At 38.5% G+C, this 23,131-nt stretch overlaps 1 protein-coding gene across 1 annotated transcript in view; it reads left to right on the top strand.

Annotated features, from left to right (window-relative positions):
• LOC136864634 (syntenin-1) overlaps nt 1-23,131 on the top strand; it is a 161,230-nt gene that overhangs the window by 14,867 nt on the left and 123,232 nt on the right. The window contains exons 3-4 of the mRNA XM_067141885.2: nt 17,342-17,545; nt 17,627-17,734. Of these exons, the coding sequence (XP_066997986.2) occupies nt 17,342-17,545; nt 17,627-17,734 (312 nt within the window). The remainder of the gene's footprint in view (nt 1-17,341; nt 17,546-17,626; nt 17,735-23,131) is intronic.

Here is a 23,131-nt window from a genome sequence, read left to right on the forward strand (position 1 = left end):
ATTGAGATTATTCCTCACGGACAAGATCGCTGAGTGAATCAGGCTTTGTTTGTTATTGATTGTATCCGGTGTATCCAACCTCAACATTGTGTTATTGGAGATATTACAGATGTTATGGATATGTGTTGCGCATCATTTCTCCACCCTCATGACTTAAGATTACAATAGCCTTGTGGCATGTTGTTTTTCATGCTCAAATTTAAGCATCCTTACATCCAATATTTTAGTCCTCCGGCCACGGATATATAGCAATAGTTGTAATTAAGAAAAGTGTTAGGTGAAGTGGAACGCTGTTATTGTGGTGTTCGAGTCATCAGTCCATAGACTGGATTGATGCAGCTGTCCATGCCACACCTATCCTTTGGTAACCATTTCATTTCTATGTAACTGCTGCATCCTACATCTGCTCTAATCTGCTTGTCGTATTCATATCTTGGTGCACCCTACCATTCTCACTGCCTGCGCTTCCTTCAAAAACCAACTGCACAAGTCCTGGGTGTCCTATCTTTCTATCTCTTCTTGTCAAATTTAGCCATATCGATCTCCTCTCACCAATTCGATTCACTATCGTATTCATGATTAGGTTTGTTCATCTCACCTTCAGCATTCTTCTGTAACACCACATTTCCAAAGCTTCTATACTCTTTCTTTCTGAACTATTGTCCATATTTCACTTCCATACAATGCCACACTCCTGATGAAAGTCTTCAAAAACGTCTTTCTAATTCCTATATCAATATTCGAAGTGAGCAAATTTTTCTTTCAAGAAAGGCCTTCTTTGCTTGTGCTATTCTGCATTTTATGTCCTTCATTCTGCCATCGTTAGTTATTTTACTATCCAAGTAACAATATTCATTTACTTTTATGACTTCATTTCCTAATTTAATGTTTCTTGCATCACCTGACTTCGTTTGACTGCACTCCATTACTTTTGTTTTGTCATATTGTACTCCTTACCCAAGACTCCGTCCATACCATTCAGTAATTTCTCCAGATCTTCTGCAGTCTCAGATTAAATATCATCATCATCATCAAATCTCAGGGTTTTGGTTTCCTCTGCTTGGATTGTGATTCTCTTTTCAAATTCCTCTTTGATTTCCTTTACTGCCTGTTCTTTATAAACATTGAAAAGTTTTGTGTGTGTGCATGTGTGTGTGTGTGTGTGCGCGCGCGCGTGTGCGTGTGTGGGGGAACTGCTGCAACCTTGCCTCACTCCTTTCTGAATTGCTGCTTTTCTTCAAAGCCCTCAGTTCTTATCACTGCAGACTGATTTTGATACAGATTGTAGATAATTCTTCATTCTCGGAATCTGATCCCCATCACTGTTAAAATCTCAAATAGCTTGGTCCAGTCAGTATTATCAAATGCCTTTTAACGATCTATGAACGCCATGTATGTGGGCTTGTCCTTATTTCGATCCTCTAAGATCAGACGTAAAGTCAGAATTATAATAAAAATCTTCCGGGCTATTATGCCGTGGTCCACTCCTCTCGTTTTCACCAAACGTTTCGACTACTGCTGCGGTAGTCATCTTCTGTGGCGTCGTGTCTATACGCTCTCCGGTATCCCGCTGGCGACTGCGAAAGTTGTTTGGGAAGCAGCTGTATTTATATGTAAGTGTGCGGCCTCCAATTCACTCGCGCCGTGCAATCCATCTGATTGGATATCTGAAAGCACGACCTCCGATTGGATCGCGCCGAGCAGTCCGCCGTCTGATTGGATCTCGGAGTGCACGACCTCCGATTGGGTCGTGCCAGGCAATGGATCCTCTGGTTGGTTGGCTGTGGTGTCCCTGATCTTAGTTAGCTTCGGTCGTACGTTATATAAAGGGGTGTACCAGGACTTGCTCAGTTTCAGTCCTTCCTCCTTTCTATTAAAGTTATCCGCATGTTTGTGTATTTCGATTGCTTCCCTGTAGAGACGTGCGTGAAAATGGGATGTTGTGGCCAGTATGTCAGTATCCTCGTAACGGATCTCATGCTTTCCGTCAAGCAGTGCATGCTCCGCTACTGCTGATTTGTCGTATTGCCCCAAGCGACAGTTCCTTTTATGCTCCGTCAGGCAAGTATTGACAGTTCTGCCAGTCGTGCCAATATAAACAGCTGCACGGTATCCTATAGACCCCAGTAGATGTTACAGGGTCACGTGGATCTTTGGCAGAACGTAACGTGTTTCGTAGCTGCCGGGTCAGCTGAAAAATGGTCTTAACGTCGTCAAGGAGCCTTCCAATACGATCCGTGACGTCACGAATACACGGCAAATAAGCGGTACCTTTCTTCCTGGGTTCTCGTTTACTGTTAGCTGGCTGTCTTCTGGGGTGGAGTGCTCTCCTGACCTCTTGTGCCGTGTAGCCATTGGTTTGTAAGGCTAGATCAAGATGCCGTAGTTCCTTCTCAATGTAATCTGGTTCACAGACACGAAGGGCGCGATCCACCAAGGTCTTCATCATAGCGCGCTTCTGGCCAGGATGGTGATTGGAATTTTTGTTTAAGTATCGGTCTGTGGGTGTTGGTTTTTGGTATATTTGATGCCCTAGGGATCCATCATTCCTCCTCTTCACCAGCACGTCCAGGAAAGCTAATTCCCCATCCTTTTCCTTCTCCACAGTGAATTGTATACGAGGATGAATACTGTTCAGATGTGTAAGAAAGCCGTCCAGTGCCTCCTCTCCATGTCCCCATATCACAAAAGTGTCATCCATAAAGCGGAACCAACAGCTGGGTTTATTTACAGCAGTCTTCAGGGCTTCCTCCTCAAAGAACTCCATATAAAAATTAGCAATAACAGGGCTAAGTGGGCTTCCCATGGTAACTCAGTCTGTCTGTTCATAAAATTCATGTTTCCATTGGAAAAATGTCGTCGAAAGTACAAGTTCAAATAAAACTATTATTTCCTCTGAAAAGAGTTGTTGAATATGTTCTAGAGTATCCTTGATTGGTACCATAGTGAACAGCGAGGCGACGTCAAAACTAACAAGTATATCTCCCGGTTGTACTCGCAGGTGTCGTAATCTGTTTATGAAATGGGCCGAGTCTCTGATGTGCGAGTCCTTAGTTCCTACGTGGGGTGCCACGGCGTCTCAATTGTGAAGGAAAATATACTTTGTTTCAATTGTGTGCCTCCTTCTCAACATGAGGCTTCTGATTGTAAGATTGATGTTGGGGTAGGTATCATACTCTGCTGCATGCTGTGAGAGGGAAGGAGACGCAGTCTAGATCTGCTTGCACAGAGCCATAAAGTTCAACTTCTCTTGAAGATGGCTTATAATTAGAGACTGGACTTGTTAGCTATTGTTCAACAAAGATGCATTCTGGTAGTCAAGTTTTACTCTCCACGGCTTCGGTATTAGTGTTAGCAACAAAAGGCCTCACAAAGTTCGGTGCTCGTTGGATTCCTGTAGTCAAATTACATAATGAAAGAATTTGTTTAAAGGCTAGGCCTAAAGAAAACAAAGAACATTGTGCCTGTTGAGGGCATCAGTGGCATGATGCAACAATCTAAACATTGTGTGATTGCTGATACACTTTCTCAGGTATCAGAGTTCAAGACATATACATTGCCAGTTCTAGCCAAGATCACAAAACATTTACCTGCACATAAGATAAACATAGCTAGGAGGAATCTGCCTAAGGATATCCTGCTTGCTGATCCTGAATTCTTCATGCCAGGTGGGATTTATTTGCTTCTAGATACAGATATTCTTTCGTATACTGAAACAGATTCACAGGACAAGGGGTGATGATTACTGGCCAGTCCTACAAGTCACTCAGCTGGGATATATTTTAGCAGGAAGATATGTTACCCAGTGGTGATGTACCAACCTCAAGAAATTTCCTTCTAAAGCATGGGCATCCCATCGATGTGCAACAGAGAAAATTCTGGGAGAGGAAGTTGCAATGGAGGAGACAGAACAAGATGTAACATGTGAAATCCATTTTAAAGATGACACATTGCGTGATGAAACGAGTTTTGTTTGTTTGCCCCATAAGCAAACTGAAGGAAAGCTCGGCAAGTTCTACTTCTATGCCTTGAAAAGATTGTCATCTAGAATGGCGTTTCAAGAAGCAGCCAATTCTGCAATAACATTACTGTGAATTCATGAAGGAGTATGAAGATTTAAGACACATGAAACCAATAGATGAAGTTCTTGACCACAGCCTTAAGAAAACGTACTGCATTCTGCACCATGCTTTTTTGAAGGAGCATAGCACCACATTAAAACTCAGTTGTTTGATTGTTCTAGTAAATCTACTAAATGACTTGCTAATGGTTAGTCCTGTTCTACAGGAAGATCTGTGCTAGATAGTATTGCATTTCAGAAATCATCCCATTGCTTTTGCAGCAAACGTAGAGATGTACTGGCAGGTTCTCACACACCCAGACGGCTTGAAGCTACAACGTATATTGTGGAGACCAAACTCAAATCTGCCACTTTGGGTGTATGCGTTACTGACCCTCACATACGAAATGGTTCCAAGCTCTTACTTAGCGACCAGTTGTCTTGTTCATCTAGCTGATGGAGCCAATGAATACCCAGAAGTATCAAGAGCCTTAAGACAAGATTTTTACATGGATGTTGTTCTAAGTGGTGGAAGAAACCTACAGGAAGCCTTACAGTTGCCATCTGAGTTGAGAGCTGCTTGCCACTGGTGGATTCCCATTAAGAAAATTCTGCTCCCATCATCCAGCGTTGCTAACAGCACTGCCGCCAGGAAGCAGAGAGACGTAGCTTCCAGTCTCTTCGGAAAAGAAGGGGTTAGAAGTTTAGGCATCTTGTGGCATCCCGTGTCAGACAATTTTATGATATCATTCAAGGTGGCAGAACGCTCCAATTTACCTGAGCAGTCCTTGCCAGATCCTATGGCTAAACGGGCAAGTGATATCAATTGTAGCATCTATCTTAGATCATCTTGAGATTATAGGTCCTGTTGTAATTTCCTTTAAGATATTGCTTCACTTGCTTTGGTGTTGTCTGGAATGTGATGAACCTTTACCTCAACCTTTATTAAGTCACTGGCACAGCATGTACAAACTGTTGTTTCAAATAAATGACATTAAGATTGATAGATGATATGACTTTCCCATACATAAAGTACTATATGTTCAATTGCATGCCTTCTCAGATGCTAGTGAGGCTGCTTATAGCTGGTCTATGTACAATCAGTGAACAGTTAAGGTGAGGTTGCAGTTACATTATGTGCGAAGTCAAGGGTAGCTCCTCTCAAAAGTATCATGCTGCCTAGGTTGGAATTTTGGTGCAGTACTGATGGCAAGATTGGTTAGCAAAGCTCTCCCTGCCTTAAATTTAAGAATTTCCAAGGTGTTCTACTGGACTGACTCATCCATTGTTTTGTCTTGGCTAAGTTCACAGTCATCTCGGTGGAAGGCATTTGTATCCCATCACGTGTCAGAGATGCAAGTGCTGACTGATGTGCAGCAGTGGAAACATGTTTCCTCTGCAGAAAATCCAGCTGATCTCATATCGCAAGGAATGAATGCAGAGACTCCAAATAATTCACTCTTGTGGTGGCAAGGAGCATCCTATTTGAAGAACTTATCAGCTGTGGCCTGAAGGAAATGTGAAGATGAAGGAAGACAACATTACAGAAAGGAAGGTGTCAACAGTATCCCTCTGTACTACCATTTCTGATGAAATCTTACATGGGTGTTCTGCGCTAAGGCAATTGATCAGAGTACTGGCCTACTGTCAAAGATTTGTTAACAATGTTCGGCACACTAAGAAATTCAGTGGTGTTCCTTCTTCGGAGGAGTGCACTTGTGCATATGGATGGCACAACAGAGCTCTACAAACAATATATTGAAGCATTAAGAATCAAGAACATTTGATCAAACAGAAGTACACTACTCAACCTCTATCCATTCCTGGATAATCAAGGCCTATTAGTAGATGGAAGACTAAGCAAATCACCATTAAGATTATTACTCATGGACAAGATGGCTGAGTGAATCAGGCTTTAAGTTTGTTATTCTATTGAGGGTATCCAGTGTATCCAAGCTCAGTCAGTGTTATTGAAGATACTGGTATTGCAGATGTTAGGAATATGTGTTGCACATAATTTCTCTACCCTCACGACTGTGTACAGTTTATTCTGTGATGTGAAGCAGCGACTTAAGATTACTATAGTCTCATGGCATTTCGTTAATGTTCAAATTTAATCATTCCTAGACTCAACAAGTTCATATACTTCAATTTTAAAGTGTTTATTAAGCTGGGCTGAGTGATTCGGGTGAATGAGGCACTGGCCTTCGGACCCCAACTTGGCAGGTTCGATCCTGGCTCCTTCTGGTGGTATTTGAGGGTACTAGAATTAGTCAGCTTCGTGTCTGTAGATTTACTGGTACGTGAAAGGAACTTCTGTGGGACAATATTCCGACAGTATCCCTGGAAACATTGCTGTAAATTGTATACATGTATGCCACAAAATTATGCATTCTTAAAATGATGTACCTATAAATGTAGCTCACTATACATGCCTAGATTTGACGTATGGTGCTTGATATTGAATTCCTGTTTCCATGAAATAACTTGCAGTTTATCAAATTCAAATATCAATGAAGCAAATGTACACATTTATAAAACCAGCAAATATTCAAAACTCGTAAAGATATCACATAACCTGCAGCTTAATTTACCACAGTGAAAATTACGCAAAAATAAATGTACATAATTATGAAACAGAAATGTTACCTGTAAATATTCAAAACTTTTCAAGGTATCACCTTACCTGGACTGCTTCCTCAGAAAAACCAGGTTCTGCATTAACATTGCTAGACCAACTGCAAATGCCAGAAGGATGAGGAAGAGCAAGGCCAAATGTGTTTCTGACATACTGTACTTGTATTCTTTTGTTGAATAAAACTGCAGGGTGAAAGCAAATTTTTTCAACAATGGAGGATAGCGTTCACGTGTCGCAGAGTTTCTGGATATATTTTTCACCATGTGTTTGAGTATTTCCAATGGTACACCCGTAAATGTCTGTTCTAAAATGTCTAGGGCATCACTTCACATCAAGGATGATTTCTTCACATTTTCTACTACATCCATTTTATTTTTTAAACGAGAATATTTTCCTTGAAACCCTTTAATTGTTTTGCCACTTGACTCTTCTTTTCCATAGCATTTTCTAACTTCACTTTCATCCTTTTAGGATTCAGATAATAATAATGATTATGACCAGTAACTTGTGAAGTATCATTTGCATCACTTCCTTCAATTGGCCTGCTAATTGGAACTGGACGAGCCATGGGCAGTTTCCTTTTCTTATTTACCTAAAAGCAAGAAATAATATAATAGTACTGATAGTTGGTATAATTTATTTAAATTATTCTGCACAAAATTACTTTTTTGATTATGTAGAATTTCACGAACCAAAATTAGGATAATTAGTTAAATCAGTGAAAATATTATCCACAAATTTTGTATAACTTAATTGAAAATAATTTACTACTGTCTGAAAATGACATGAAACTAGGGGTGTAACAATGGAAGCGTGGGGAAATGTGATCAAAACACCCTTGCCACTTGCAAGCCTATGATATTGAATAGAGTAAATTAAGGTTGTGGTTTTATGACTTCCTTCCAGCTCATAAATTGTCACCCTAATTAACTATTACAGACATCTTTAATTAAATTCAGGTAGCAAAGCAGTATTGATGGTCATCATCAGAAATATGTAACACCCCTTAAGAGCGCCAAATACCACAAATTGTATAATGGGATAGCCTAAAACACCCACCACACTTTCCCTTCTCCCACCACTCCAGTGTCTGAAACCCATAACGTTTACTGATGTAAATAAGGTCTAGAACTCCTCCAGACTTCATTTTCTAAGATTGTTATAAGATCATGTCAATTATTTCATCCAAACAGTCAGATTAATGATGACAAATAACAATATAAGTAAATCCTTACTTGCAGTAAATGTTAAGGAAAATTGAAAACAGTTGGCTGTGCATCACTTCTAAGGCGTACAGTTCGTCCAGTTCTTTCAAAACAGTCTTCCTCAAAGTTATCAGAGTAGAGAACAGCTGTTTTAGAAGGCTCCCAATTCTCCCACCTGATACTCCTAATCCATGATTTTAGAAGTTCGGGTGTTGAGAAAGGAAACCTACAAAAATTGCCATTTTGCTTCCAGAATATGCGATCCTAAAACTCAAAGTACTATCCTTGGAAGATTATTATGTGCCGTATAAACCTCACCGATGAAATGATTTCTCCTTCTGCTGTTCGGTTCTGTTTGTACATCCATAGGCTGAACACTGCGGCATGTTAATACCCCGTAGAATGTTTTATCATTCAGATTTCACATAAACACATACACATTTAAATTGAATCTTGTAATTTACAAGCATACTACAATTTAGTATTAAAAACTTCATTTTTTGTCCGTATTGACTCAAGATTTTACAATGCTTAGTAAAGCTAAAGTTCCGCCTATTCGATACGTTATCGTAATGGTCTATTTAGAACATCACATTTAACTTATCTATATATATAAAATAAGAGTTTTGTCTGTACATTGCTCAGAATTTGAAAAGAATGGTATTTTTGTATCGGTCATGTTCACAATAACAAGAAAATGCATTTTTTACATTTCCGTAATTTCTGTCTGTCTGTCTGTCTGTATGTATGTACACGCATCACGAGAAAACGGTTGAAGAGAATTTAATGAAAATCGGAATGTAAAGTCGGGTGATGAACCGCTACAATCTAGGCTATAAATTATTTTAATCACGCTGAGTGAAATGGTAGTTTAGGGGAAGCCTGAAATTTAATTCTCAAATATTTATGTTATTAGTGGTCGTGTCTTAATGAAAATCGGTAGACAAACATGTGAAATAAGTCGCTACAATATAGGCTATACACGCTGAGAAAAATGGTAGTTTAGGGGTAGGCCTAAAATTTAATTGTCAAATATTTATTGTATTAGTGGTCGTATCTTCACGAAAATTGGTGTGCGAAGTCGGGGAATAGGTCGCTATAATCTAGGCTATCAATAATGTTATTCACATTGAGTGAAATGGTAGTTTAGGGGAAGGCCTAAAATGTAATCTATATATAAAATAAGAGTTTGTACATTGCTCAGAATTTGAAAAGAATGGCGTTTCTGTATCGTTCATGTTCACAGTAACAAGAAAATGCATTTTTTACTTTTCCGTAATTTCTGTCTGTCTGTCTGTCTGTACACGCATCACGAGAAAACGGCTGAAGAGAATTTAATGAAAATCGGAATGTACAGTCGGGTGTTGAACCGCTACTATCTAGGCTATAAATTATTTTAATCGCGCTGAGCGAAATAGTAGTTTAGGGAAGGCCTGAAATTTAATTCTCAAATATTTGTTATTAGTGGTCGTGTCTTAATGAAAATCGGTAGGCAAAGATGGGAAATAAGTCGCCACAATATAGGCTATACACGCTGAGAATAATGGTAGTTTAGGGGAAGGCCTAAAATTTAATTGTCAAATATTTATTGTATTAGTGGTCTTATCTTCACGAAAATTAGTATGCAAAGTCGGGGAATAGGTCGCTATAATCTAGGCTATCAATAATGTTATTCACACTGAGTGAAATGGTAGTTTAGGGGAAGGCCTGAAATGTAATCTATATACAGAGTGAAGCGAAATTCGCGCACTCGGGCGTCGCAGTGCGACTCCCTACATGCCAGCAATAAAAAATGTCTTTCATAAAAGTTCGTCCTGCGAGTATATCAGGCAGAGAAAGGACGTTGAATAGTGGCAATCTGGCAACACTGTAACCACATGTACGGTAAGTACCTCTGTCAGCATCATATATTCGTGCTGAGCAGTTGGTGCATTGGATAGGGTTTTGTGTTGGCATGCAGGTGGTAGAGGGTTCGATCCTGGGTTAAGGCGCAATTTTTTGTTTACTAATTTCCATCGGACATAACATACTGTAATACAGTAAGACACCGTACCTTAGGTCTCATGTATCCTACATTTACAACATTTTGTAACGCTGAACACAACAAATACCTTGCTAGGCCTACTGGTAACGTAAGCCCTTACGAAATACAATGGACTTGAACGAGGCAAGAATAACAGTTGCTACTAATCTGTGAGATCGTTGGAGGACGGTAGAAAGAAAACAGGTTTCGCATTTAGTGTATGAATTTGTGCGAATAAATTCACGCCCACGACGTGGAAAGGACGTCTTTCAAAGCTGACCAAGGGAAACGATTGTTCGTTCATTTGTAGGATCGTAGTATGTAAGTGCAAAGGGTTTCTAGAGGACCCACTGCAATGGCTGTTGACGATTAAGTTGCCAGATACCATACCACCTGGACTACATTTATGAAATTAAAAAAAATGCGCTTCAACCCAGGATCGACCCCTCGACCTCCCGAATGCTAACCCAAAACTGTAACCACTGCACCAACTGTACAGCACAAAGAATACGTGCTGACAGAGGTAGTTGCCCTACATGTGGTTACAGTGTTGCCAGATTGCAACTCTTCAACGCCCTTTTTCTGCCGGATATACTCGAAGGACGAACTTTTGTGAGAGATATTTTTTTATTGCTGGCATGTGAACAGTCGCGCTGCGACGCCTGAGTACGCGAATTTCGCTTCACCCTGTATATAAAATAAGAGTTTTGTCTGTACATTACTTATAATTTGAAAATAATGGTATTTCTGTATCGGTCATTTTCACAGTAGCAAGAAAATGCATTTTTTACTTTTCCGTAATTTCTGTCTGTCTGTACACGCATCACGAGAAAACGGAGAATTTAATGAAAATCGGAATGTAAAGTCGGGTGATTAACCGCTACAATCTAGGCTATAAATTATTTTGATCACGTTGAGTGAAATGATAGTTCAGGGGAAGGCCTGAAATTTAATTCTCAAATATTTATGTTATTAGTGGTCGTGCCTTAATGAAAATCAGTAGACAAACATTGGAAATAAGTCGCTACAATATAGGCTATACACGCTGAGAAAAATGGTAGTTTAGGGGAAGGCCTAAAATTTAATTGTCAAACATTTATTGTATTAGTGGTCGTATCTTCTCGAAAATTGGTATGCAAAGTCTGGGAATAGGTCACTATAATCTAGGCTATCAATAATGTAATTCACACTGAGTGAAATGGTAGTTTAGGGGAAGGCCTGAAATGTAATCTATATATAAAATAAGTGTTTTGCCTGTACATTGCTCAGAATTTGAAATGAATGGTATTTCTGTATCTGTCATGTCTACAGTAACAAGGAAATGCATTTTTTTTACTTTCCCATAATTTATGTCTGTCCGTCTATATGTATGTATGTACACGCATCAAGAGGAAACGGCTGAAGAGTTGTAAATTGTTGTATTCACGCTGAGTGAAATGGTAGTTTAGGGGAAGGCCTGAAATGTAATTCTCAAATAAGTTATTTATGTCATTAGTGGTCGTATAGATAAATCTATATATATCAATCTCACAGCTGCGCGCCCCTAACCACACGGCCAACTCGCCTGGTCGTACCGACTGAAACAGCCTGCCTGTATATTGGCGGGAAGTAGCATGCCATTCCTCTGGTTCATACATTTTCTGATATATCTGGTTCGTAACACATTGGTTCATCATAGTATTCGAGCTATTCAATCCCTACTCGGAGGCACTGATTGGAATGAGTAGTGTGCATGTTTAACGGAATAATGACAGAGGAGTGTTCACGGCAGTCTTCGACCTGGTTATTCCAGTTCTGGAACTTCGGACTCTTAGATCGGCACCGTAGTACTGTTCGTTGAAACTGAGAAAATTTGCGGTGTTTCATTTGATCGAGTATTTTATATGATAACATTGCTTTCAATCGCTACATTCCTACTGACGTTTTTGTAATGACCTATGTTGGATTAAGGAAAACCACCAAGTCAGTCTTTCTGAGAATCCCGTAGCGAAGCACGGGTACATCAGCTAGTCATAAAATACATCTTTGGGACCGGTTTCGGCAATCCACTATGCCATCATCAGCCATTGAGTTTTTTATAGCAAGGAACGTTCAAAAATTTAAAAATATGCAATAGCAAGTACTATTCTTACATGAAAAACATTAAAAATATAGCTAAATAGCATAGGCCCATTGTACTATACAAATAACATGTCTTTTTTGAAAAATACAATATTATTTAGTGCATCTAAAATTATTTTTTATATATAATTGGCAATGTCTATGATTTGGTGTACCTTATGTACAATAGAATCATGTAAAATTGATATAAGAATCTACTTTTGCCATTTAAACCACAGTTTTAAAACAAGTCCTATTTTACGTGGAAAATATTAAAACTTGGCTAGTTAGTATTAACCCTTTTTTATGTTATACAAGTAACATGTCTTGTTAAAAAATATAGTATTATTTGGTGCGTCTAGAATTGTTTTTAGGTGCTTAAAAAGACTATGGTTTGATATAGTTGATACACAGGAAATTTTCTATAAAATTGATGAATGTTTCTATAAAAACCTCTGTCATTTTTTAAACACAGTTTCTTAGTTCCTCATAATATGCGACTTGTACTGTTTTAGATAATAAATACAGGTTCTTCTTCCTTAAAACTTATTGACACAACAGTCTGTTTGACTATGTATGGAGTAGCAGATTCTGATGTGTGTGTTCTTGTTTGAGTATTTGAACCTTGCTTCTAGTATTTTCCAGTGTAAATAACTGTGTGGCTGAGGCCGAAACTATGGTTAAGATCTTGAATATTATTTTATGTGCCAGATGGAAATGGGCCGTAAATAGTGTTAATCTCGAACCAGTACGGACCTAAAAAAGGAAATAGTGAAATGAGTATCAGTTATTGAGAACGATACGCGGTACTATAGAAAAGAATTGAAGATATGAAACTCGCCTCAGGTTGAATGTAACAGCGTGCAGAGAGAGTGAGGAACAACTGCTGAATGTCAAATGCCAACCAGCCGGCTCAGCTGTAAGGGGAAGGGGATGCAGGAGAGGTTGCGTTCGTGTGTGCCTGTGTGTCAGGGGGGCGTGGGCTTTGCCGGGGATGGTAGGCTAGCGCGCTACGTAATATTTTATATACGGATTGATTTTTAGGAATTTTTAAACTGTTAATCAATGAAATAAGCATGTCAAATAAAATTGTAGGTTTTTCCGAAATATCATTTAGATTGTAATTGGGATTGTAATATTGATCTAAAGTAATGTAACATTGCTCTGTTAAGTCTAGGAGTGGGCCTTTATTTATTGTTTCGATGATGTCCAAGTCCTTATTGATACCGTAAAAATTGTGTTTATATTCCTGTATGTGCTGACCTATTGCCGAAAATTTTCTCAACAACATCGATAATGATATAAAATTCACAATAGAATCTGAAAGCAATAAAACCCTAAATTTTTTAGATCTAACCATTACCAGGCGCCCATCCTCTTTTGAATACAAAATCTACAGAAAACCGACACATACAGCCACGACCATCAAACACGATTCTAAACATCCTCCTAGTCATAAGAGCTACATACAATAATTTAATACAGAGAGCATTTAATGTACCCATGTCCAATATAGAACGTAAAAAAGAACTCAACACTATACGCAAAATCGCATCTTATAATGGCTACAACAAATGTTTTATAGAACGCATAATAAATAAATTTAAACATCAACCCAATACTAAATTACAAAAAGAAACACCCAAAACAAAAACATATGCTACTTTTACTTTTAACTCTGACATTTTCCGTTTAACCAATATTTTTAAAAAAAGAAATGTCAATATTGCCTTCAAAACCAATAATAGAAATTTAGATATTTTTTACAACTCCAAATCGGTTAATATACAAAACCCATTCGATAGATCAGGTGTATATAGGTTTCATTGCAACGACTGTACCAGTGTTTACCTTGGACAGACTGGGAGATCATTTAATATCAGATACAATGAACATGTCAATGCCATAAAATATAGAAAATTTTCGGCAATAGGTCAGCACATACAGGACTATAAACACAATTTTTACGGTAACTGTACAGCTGGGTTACAGACTTCATTCAGCATTCATTATAATTATCATTAATTGAACACATAATTATCATTAATTGAACAGATTAATTATATTTTATATTCTGATTTTCATCATTTAGATTGTATTATTAGTTTGGTGTTACATTTCATGTTATCATTCAATAAGGGAATTCCGTTTGTAATCATTATGAATTTAAATAAGTGAGATTTGCTGATTTAAAAAAAAGGAATATTTTAACTACTAACTGAAGACAGAAGAGCTGGCATGACATTGTGCGACCAAGTCTGTTTAACTACTGTTGCCTCAGGCAAGTAAGTTTCTGTTGACAATGGGGTTAATAACCGTCCGTAAGCGCGGTGTAGTTACAAGCCTCCTGACAAAATTTATATCGTGCATGGCCACATGGCTTCGAAGTTGCTTCTGTAATTTGCCAACTACCATGTATCGGTGAAGAAAGGATGACTATGGAGAAGGGAAACGCATGGGTATGATGAGGTTAAGTCGATGTAAGGCTAGTGGAGTCATCTAATATGAGTGGTAATTTGTACTAGTCTGATGGAGATGCATTGCATCTAATTACCAGGTAGAATTGCTGATTGAACTGAGTGACATAGTCTGATGGCGAGGTGGAACGTCTGATTGAAAGTTCATTTCAGTATATTCATCAGAGGCTTGGTGCAATTTTCTGTGGACGTGTAGGCCGTATATAATTTCCTAGTTACATGCAGTCAGCAGTCACTAGTGTACTTTGAATTCATTATTGAATTTTATTACACAATTTGCGAACTTTGTTAGAGCATTGAATCGTATATAAATGTGTCTAAAACATCACATAGAACTGTTGTATTTATATTAAGTCTCTATATTAGCTAACATGCCTGAATATTATGGGTTATTCAGTAGTCTTCCAGTTTTTGACAATATGAGTGGTCGTGACCACATAGGGGTCATTACACTCGGACAGGGAACGTTGGCCAACTCCAGGTACACAAGAACGTGAGATAACACAACGGCTTCAAACTACAATCCAGACTTTGGTTCCAGGAGTACGAAGTCCAGAAGCACAGCGTTTGCAGACATAAGGTAATTACAGCATCAGATACGTTGTGCATAAATAACTGGAGGAAGAAATTAATCAGCGGCGATATAAACTTTAATGTTATTTGCTTCACGTCCCACTAACTTCTTTTATGGTTTTCGGAGACGCCGAGGTGCCGGAATTTTGTCCCGCAGGAGTTCTTTTACGTGCCAGTAAATCTACCGACATGAGGCTGACGTATTTGAGCACCGTCAAATACCACCGGACTGAGCCAGGATCGAACCTGCCGAGTTGGGGTCAGAAGGCCAGCGCTCAACTGTCTGAGCCACTCAGCCCGGCCCTATATAGAATTTAATTCACGTGAAATGCCAGTAGCTTCTTAAATATGTATCAAGTTTCACTTCGTGTATCAATAAATCTCATGGGGTATAATATTATTCAATTAAAGTAATGCACATTGATTGTGATGTAAAGAATAGTCATGAGTTCAGTTTTCTTTTAATAATAGTACAGTAATTGATTTAGTTTCCAAATATCTTCAGTTGTAGAAATGAAACCACAATCTATATCTGTCCTGATCCGTATTCCTGCACGAGTTTATCACCCCATGCCTTAAGAATAGTAAATATAAGAGGTATGCTCTCAGACTTCCTCACTAACAATAGTGGCTGGTGCTTAACTAATTTAAAGAGCAATTGTGTCAATGTAATTATTAGTAACAGTAACATTGCTCATGTGTAAGCAGAGGTGCTGTGGCGGGCCTCTTGGACTGTAAATATGCTTCGTACAACCTTCTCGTTACTGCTCTTTAACTGTTGTTCGTGCCCTGTACTTGCTGCAAACGATTTCTGGACTCCGCCGCTATAGTGTGTTATTCAAGAATGACTTGCATTACGAGAAATCGGTCGTCATTCTCAGTAATGCTTCTCCTATGATGATAACCGGGCCTCCTGGTGCAGATATTTTCCTCTCTGTACCTTTTAACAGTTCTGTACATCTTAGAACAAGATATACCTGTTATGTCTGCTATATAGTGTAAGCTGCACCCATCCTGCACTAATGCTATGCCCCTTGCTGCGTTTTCAAGAGAGAGAGTATTTATGACCTGACTTAGATGTGTGGCTAACTATTGTAGGCAAGCCGTGATGTCCACAAAAATATACAGCATGAGAATTCACAGCAATATATCTTAAAGAGCACTGTTTGTGGATATTCTTGTCCATAGCAGTATTAGTGCTGTGATTGGCACAATGAATAATGTTTCTCTTTTATTGTGCTGAATGTATGGGTTAATGAACTTTAGATGCATCAACATTTTGTTGTAATTATTAGTTGATTTATACAAGGTTTGAAACAAACATAACATTTTGTCTAACATACATATTGTTATTTTTCCTAGTGTACGCGCGCGCGTGTGTGTGCGCGCAAGTTGGAATTAGGTTTATATTTCCAGTTACTTCTGTATTGGTTACGTGTAAGACAGGCAAGTGTCCTGATGTTTGCTAGGTAAAATAAATTATCTATTTACCAATTCTTTTTAAATCATACTACTAAGTTCTACAGCAATACACGTCTGTGTGTTACTTCTTAAAAATTATTCAAATTTAATTGACTGTGACGTGAGTGTAAATCTTAATTCCAACATGATTTATGGCCAAATCAAATAAGCTGTGGAGCCATGTTGTGGACTTTGCAACTTAGTTGGACAAATGTTAGGGAATGAAAATCAAATATATTCTCATTGAGAAGAGTTACTGGTATTATGTAATCAACTGACTGAAATGGATAAAGGTAGGAAGGTAGAGCGTGAGTTAACATTGGTAGAAGTATCATTCAGTTCTATGGTGGGAGATATATAGTACGCTGTTGAACAGTCTACTGTAGTAAGAAGACTCCTGTGTGTTGACAGCAAAATTAGGTTCCTTTGTTCGTCCCTGTCGTATCTGTGGTTGCTTGAGCCATGCCAATTCGTCATGGGTCCACCATTCCTGACAACTCCTGATTTTTCAAGTGAAATTTCAGGGCTTAGATCCACTGGCTTTCGAACTTCGGTCATCTGGGTGAAAAGCCTGCAGTTATTAACTAACCATGCTTCTTCACCAGAGAGAGAGAGAGAGAGAGAGAGATTATTTGACAAACCTGTTCAATTTGGCAAAATACTATTATTTTAGCATTAAGAAACAGGAAAGAAACTTGGTAGTTGATTTCGTGGGGTTTGGAATGTTTATTTTTTATTTTTATGGCTATTATGTTATTTGCATATAGTACTCTCTATTTTATGTTTATTGGTTCTTCCTTGCAGGCACAATCGCAGGGAGAATCACAGTACATGGCTTTACAGAGTACAACTGCATCTCTGCCTTATCCTGTTAGTCCAGTTTCGAAACCGGCAGATGGAAGAATTCCAAATTTGTACCCAGTACTAAATGATTTCATGGGTTTGGAGCTTTCGGAAGCTGCAGTTGCTTGCAACATGCCTCAGTATGCTGTAGCAATTCCTGCCTCTGTAAGTATATTATATTGTGTGATATTGAATATACTGTATTTTTCAAATTGGCCTTTATTTACTTTAAATGTGTGTTTTCAGACAGAGATTGCTCCAGTGTCATCGGGTCCTCTTGCTGGAATGATTGCTCCTCTGTCTGGTCAGTCCTTGGGTTTACAGAGAGCTCAAGTTACTCATGGAATTCGGGAGGTGTGTAAGGCATATTCATTCTTTCCAGAGATAATTTATTAGGTTACTACATATTCTCCTGTTTTGGTATGTGATCATAACTGCAAATGTTGAGTTTAGGAGCATTAACCCCTTGACTCTGACCTCCATACATCATATAAACCCCTTTTCTTCACATGCTGCCGAACTCGCGTGTTATAGACCTCTGCAGGCCTAACTTCATTTTGTTTTAGCTTGTAAAGTTTTAAAATTGTCGAGATGGAAATGGTATATTTTTGAAGACTAAGATCCCAGCCTTCCTTGTATGTTTGGATCAGCCCAAATCAATGTTACTTTTTCCTTTTCTGAAATTTTATCATTGCTATAAGACCTCTCTGTGTTGGTGCAACGTAAAGCAAATTCTACTCACTCGAAGTTTTTAAAATAGTCTTCTTTCTGGCTGAGAGCATGTAGGTTTAAATTTTTGCTGCATTCGAGCAGATATGTGTTTCAATACAGGACGTTTTGTTATGTACATTGATAGTATAAATTGCCGTCTCCTCACTGATATGAATGTTGTCATCTGGTGAGAATTCCTGTAATTCTTGCAACTTCTTGAAGCCTCTTACATATCGTATTTACTTATCTCGCTGTCACTTTGAAATAAGATATTGCATGGTGCAGGATGATGGCATGGTGCAGTTTGAATGAAAGAGAAAAAATCAAATTTAATAAATCAGGCGATAACAGCACTACACCAGACTGAACTCAGCAAAGTGAGAGTGAATGCCTAACATAATGAATGGGAGGGCATGGTTTACACTGCCAAGTAATGGACAACAAAACATGCTGAAGTATATACCCTCTTTCTTGCTGAGGATTTAAGAAGAGAGACAAATCATGAATCCATTCATCTCTAAGTCTGATAATCTCTTAAAATGGCGAATGCCAGCTCAGTTATTGAGCCCAAATTATCCAGACTACACTGGATAAAATAAGGGCTGAATGGATGAGAAAATTTTGGGTTAACATTTTGGTGCTACATTCTTTTAAAAGATTGAAGGCTGGATCTAGTGATATAGATTTGTTGTTGTTGTTTGAGTCATCAGTCCAGAGACTAGTTTGATGTAGCTCTCCATGCCACCATATCCTATGGTAGACTTTTCATTTCTACGTAACTACTACATTCTACATCTGCTCTAATTTGCTTGTCATATTCATACCTTGGTCTACCTCTACTGTTCTTACCACCTATGCTTCCCTCAAAAACCAATTGAACAAGTCGGAGGTGTCTTAAGATGTCCTATCATTCTATATCGCCTTTTCATCAAATATAGCTAAATCTATCTCCTCACCAATTCAGTTTGATATTTCTGTGTTTTTGATTTGATCTACCCATGTCACCTTCAGCATTCTTCTGTAATACCACATTTCAAAAGCTTCTATTCTTTCTCTCTGAGCTACTCACTCTCCATGTTTCACTTCCATACAATGCCACGCTCCTTACAAAAGTCTTCAAAAACATCCTTCTAAATCCTATATCTATGTTTGTAGTGAGCAAATTGTTTCTTAAAAAAGGCCTTCCATGCTTGTGCTAGTCTCCATTTTGTCCTTACTTCTGCCTTCAGTAGTTGTTTTATTACCCGAGTTACAGTCTTCATCTACTTTTAAGACTAATGTAATATTTCCTGCATCATCTGTGTTTGACTGCACTCCGTTCTTTGTTTTGGACTTACTTATTTTTAACTTGTACTTCTTCCACAAGACTGCCCAGTCTATTAAGCAATTCTCCAGATCTTCTACAGATAAAATAATAATTCATCACCAAATCTCAGGGTTTTGGTTTCCTCTCCGTGGATTGTGATTCCCTTTCCAAATTCCTCTTCGATTTCCTTTACTGCCTGTTCTATACAAACATTGATAAGGAGGAAGGATAAACTACAGCCTTGCCTCACTCCTTTCTGGACTGCTGCTGCGTTTTGAAAGCCCACGATTCTTATCACTGTAGACTGATTTTATACAGATTGTAGATACATCTTTCTCAGTATCTGATCCGATCATCTTCAGAATATCAAGTAGCTTAGTCTATTCAACATTATCTGATTGACATTTCTAGATCTACGAACGCCTTGTATGTCAGCTTGTCCTCAATTTGGTCCTCCAAGATAAGACTTAAATTCAGGATTGCTTGATGTGTTCCTACATTTTTTTCTGAAGCCAAGTTGATATTCTCCCAATTCTGTTTCGACTTTTCTTCTGTAAACATTCTTCTGTAAATAATGTGTTAAAATTTTGCGGGCACGGGATACTAAACTAGTGGTATGGTAGTTTTCACACTTGCCAGCACCGGATTTCTTGGGAATAATCATCACAACATTCTGCTGAAAATCGGATGGCACTTCTTACACACTAAATTTAGTGTCCTTGCCATGCTGGTTTCTCCTAAGGCAGTCGGTAATTCTTTGGGTATGTCATAAATTCCAGATGCCTTTGTTCTTCTTTAGGTCTCTCAAAACTCTGGTGAATTCTGACCTCAAAACTTGATCTCCCATTTCATTAACATCAACAGCCTCTTCTCTCCCTTCGCTTCATTAACTTTTGATTATCATTTATTTGGGTTAACTTCATGGAAACCATGCTGAATTGCAAATGTTACTTTTCTACCAGCTGCAAACTAAGAACGTGCCACCTATTTAGACACATTTTGTGTGTTCTCCTTGACTCAGCTGTTTGACAACTTCCAATAGAGGAACCTTTCAGTGTCTTCAAGACAGTTATTCAAGAAAGTTTTAATGGGACACTTTAATGAAACCTGTTTTTAACTCAGTGCAACAGATTCAAGGATTTTAGATCTCGCTAAGAGCCTTATTTTATATTTTTACGTGTTGTGCATATTGTTCCTTTCAGGATCTCTAATGCATTTAATACCTTTTTACGTCATTTGTGTATGTTTGTACATTTGTTTTGGTTATTAGATGTGTTTGTACGGATTTGTATTGTGCCTGATGATGGCAACCCAAAGCTGAAACTAGAGCCTCGACTTAAAAAAAAATGTAATCTAAACATTATTCAATATAGTATATAAAAGGTGGACCATTTCTGACATAATCTTTGTTGTTATTTGGACGACTTCATCGGCCGCAACACTAGAATGTTCTCCAACCTTCTAGCAAGTTCCTCTCCTTCGAGTGTGTGGTTTTACCTCTCCTTTCTCTCCTCCTGTCTCCTATAGATATAAGTTTGGCTTTGTGCCGTTCCATCTTCAAGTCATTTTTCGACCCAGAGAGAGAGAGGGAGGGAGGCAGAGAGAAAGGATGACTTTCTTGGTGCTAGTTTCCAACTGTGTATTTTGTTTGTACATCATGACTGCTTCATCACTACTTTGAAACAACCGAGCTCTGTAGCTGCAGTCACTTAAGTATCCAGTGTTCGGTAGATAGTGGCTTCGAACCCCATTGTCTGCAGCCCTTAAGATGGCTTTCCATGGTTTCCCATTTTCACAACAGGCAAATGTTGGGGCTGTACCTTAATGCTATGGCCACACGAGCAGTTCATGCTGTTTGAAGTCAGCAGCAAATACAGGAGAAAAAATGTGCACCTTGTGTTGCAGTGTGATGGGCCACACTTGCCAGTAAATGCAGTTCACCGGGAGCAGTTCAAGGTTTTGCTGTTGAAGGGATAGGCCAGAGCCCATTTCTTTCACTGCATAAGCTGTTGGACAGTGACCACAAGAGACGGTATTTACTGCGTAATTCATTTTCGTTCATTAAGTGTATAACAGTAGTAGATTTACGAAATATGGAGTATGTGGACAGTGAACGTGTCATTCTGGAAGTAGAGAAGTACTCATGTTTGTACAATACGCGCAGTAGCGGCGCTTAGAAGCTCTGGAGCCGCCCGTAATAATTGAAAATGGGCCTCTTGGGTTTCGTGATGAGGAAAATTAATGTTTATTTCGTAGTACAAGATTGTATATCATTACTATGAACAGCAACGACGACATTTCACCACTTATAACTGACAATAGATCGTGAAAAGAGTTCAGTGACATCCGGTATTAAAAAAAAAATGGGTAAAGCTTCATGTTCTCATGAATAAGGGCACATTTACCCTTGGTTGACCTTTCATTGATAATAGGATGAATCCACTTTTTTTTTTTTTTTTTTTTTGTCAACTTTGCCTCATTTGTACAAGTCACACGGATAAAGCAACATTTGCTACAAGATTCATAACTGAACTAGATCTTTGGGAAATGATCCTTGCTCTGCAGCAGCTGTGCTACAACTGCATTTGCTGCCGCAGGTGTGGCATCCAGCGGCAGCAATTGCTGTGGTACAGTTTTTGCTGCTTGCTGCAACTGTATTTACTGCTTCGTGTGGCCTTAGGCTAAGGCCATGGCAGCTTCCTTCCTACTCCTAGCTCTTTACTGTGCCATTGTTACCACAAGACCTATATGTGTCGGTGCGAAGTAAAACAACTTGAAAAAGAAAACTTTGACACATGAGGTATGACATTGCACATTTTAATTTTTATTCCACACTGGGACTGAGTTACTGATGCTGCATCATGCTCTGGAAATGAGTCCTGACTATACTCCTATTTCCTTGTCGATGACTATTCTTATTGGCTGTTAAATTTATATGTCCTACAAGGTTAAAAATCTCTTACCAACTAGTACCCGAAACTTCAAATTCTGTTTGTTGTGCTAGTTTTCATGCAGAAAAATGTATCATTAACTATGAAGATTGCATGAATATGAAGATAAGCCATGAGGTGCATTGACTGTGTTGTGCAGATGTTATACATCTTAGAAATATGTTACAAGTCTTCAGATATGCATTCCAGTTACTGAGACCTTTTAAATTTCCCTTATCTGAAAATTGTTGCTTTATGATGTTACGGTCTCTCACCAAAATTTGCAAGAGTACTGTTCTAGTTCATTGCTGATAATTATCTTACTAATAGCAGCGTAACATTTCCCTTTGTGATTTACCGTATATAGGCTATATATTCTCTTATTTTCCCTTTGTAAACATAATGTACTGTAAATTTCATAAAAGTATACACGATTGGGAAAAAAAGATACCAGTTACAAAGAAAACATTGTCTTTGAGGTTAAGATGGATGTTGATTATCTGCATATGTCAATGTTTTTTAGAATGTTCGTGTTCTCCACTTGGTGATTGTTGTTCATTGTGTGATCATTTTCTTGCTTGTTTTTGTTATACATTGACATGCTCCAGGCCTCTTTGGAGGTGACACGGTGATTATTGTTATTGTAATATTATTATTGTTGATCTTATATTCCAGCGAGGTACCCCCCCCCCCTAGACATATCGTGATAGTTAAGAAAATGGTAATGAGTGTCACAACTGTGAATAATACTTACCTTGTCTTACACATTTTATGACTTCTCTATTTTCCTTGTACCATTCACGT

Source organism: Anabrus simplex, chromosome 2 (genome assembly GCF_040414725.1).
Source record: "Anabrus simplex isolate iqAnaSimp1 chromosome 2, ASM4041472v1, whole genome shotgun sequence".
NCBI classification, from domain to species: Eukaryota; Metazoa; Arthropoda; class Insecta; order Orthoptera; family Tettigoniidae; genus Anabrus; species Anabrus simplex.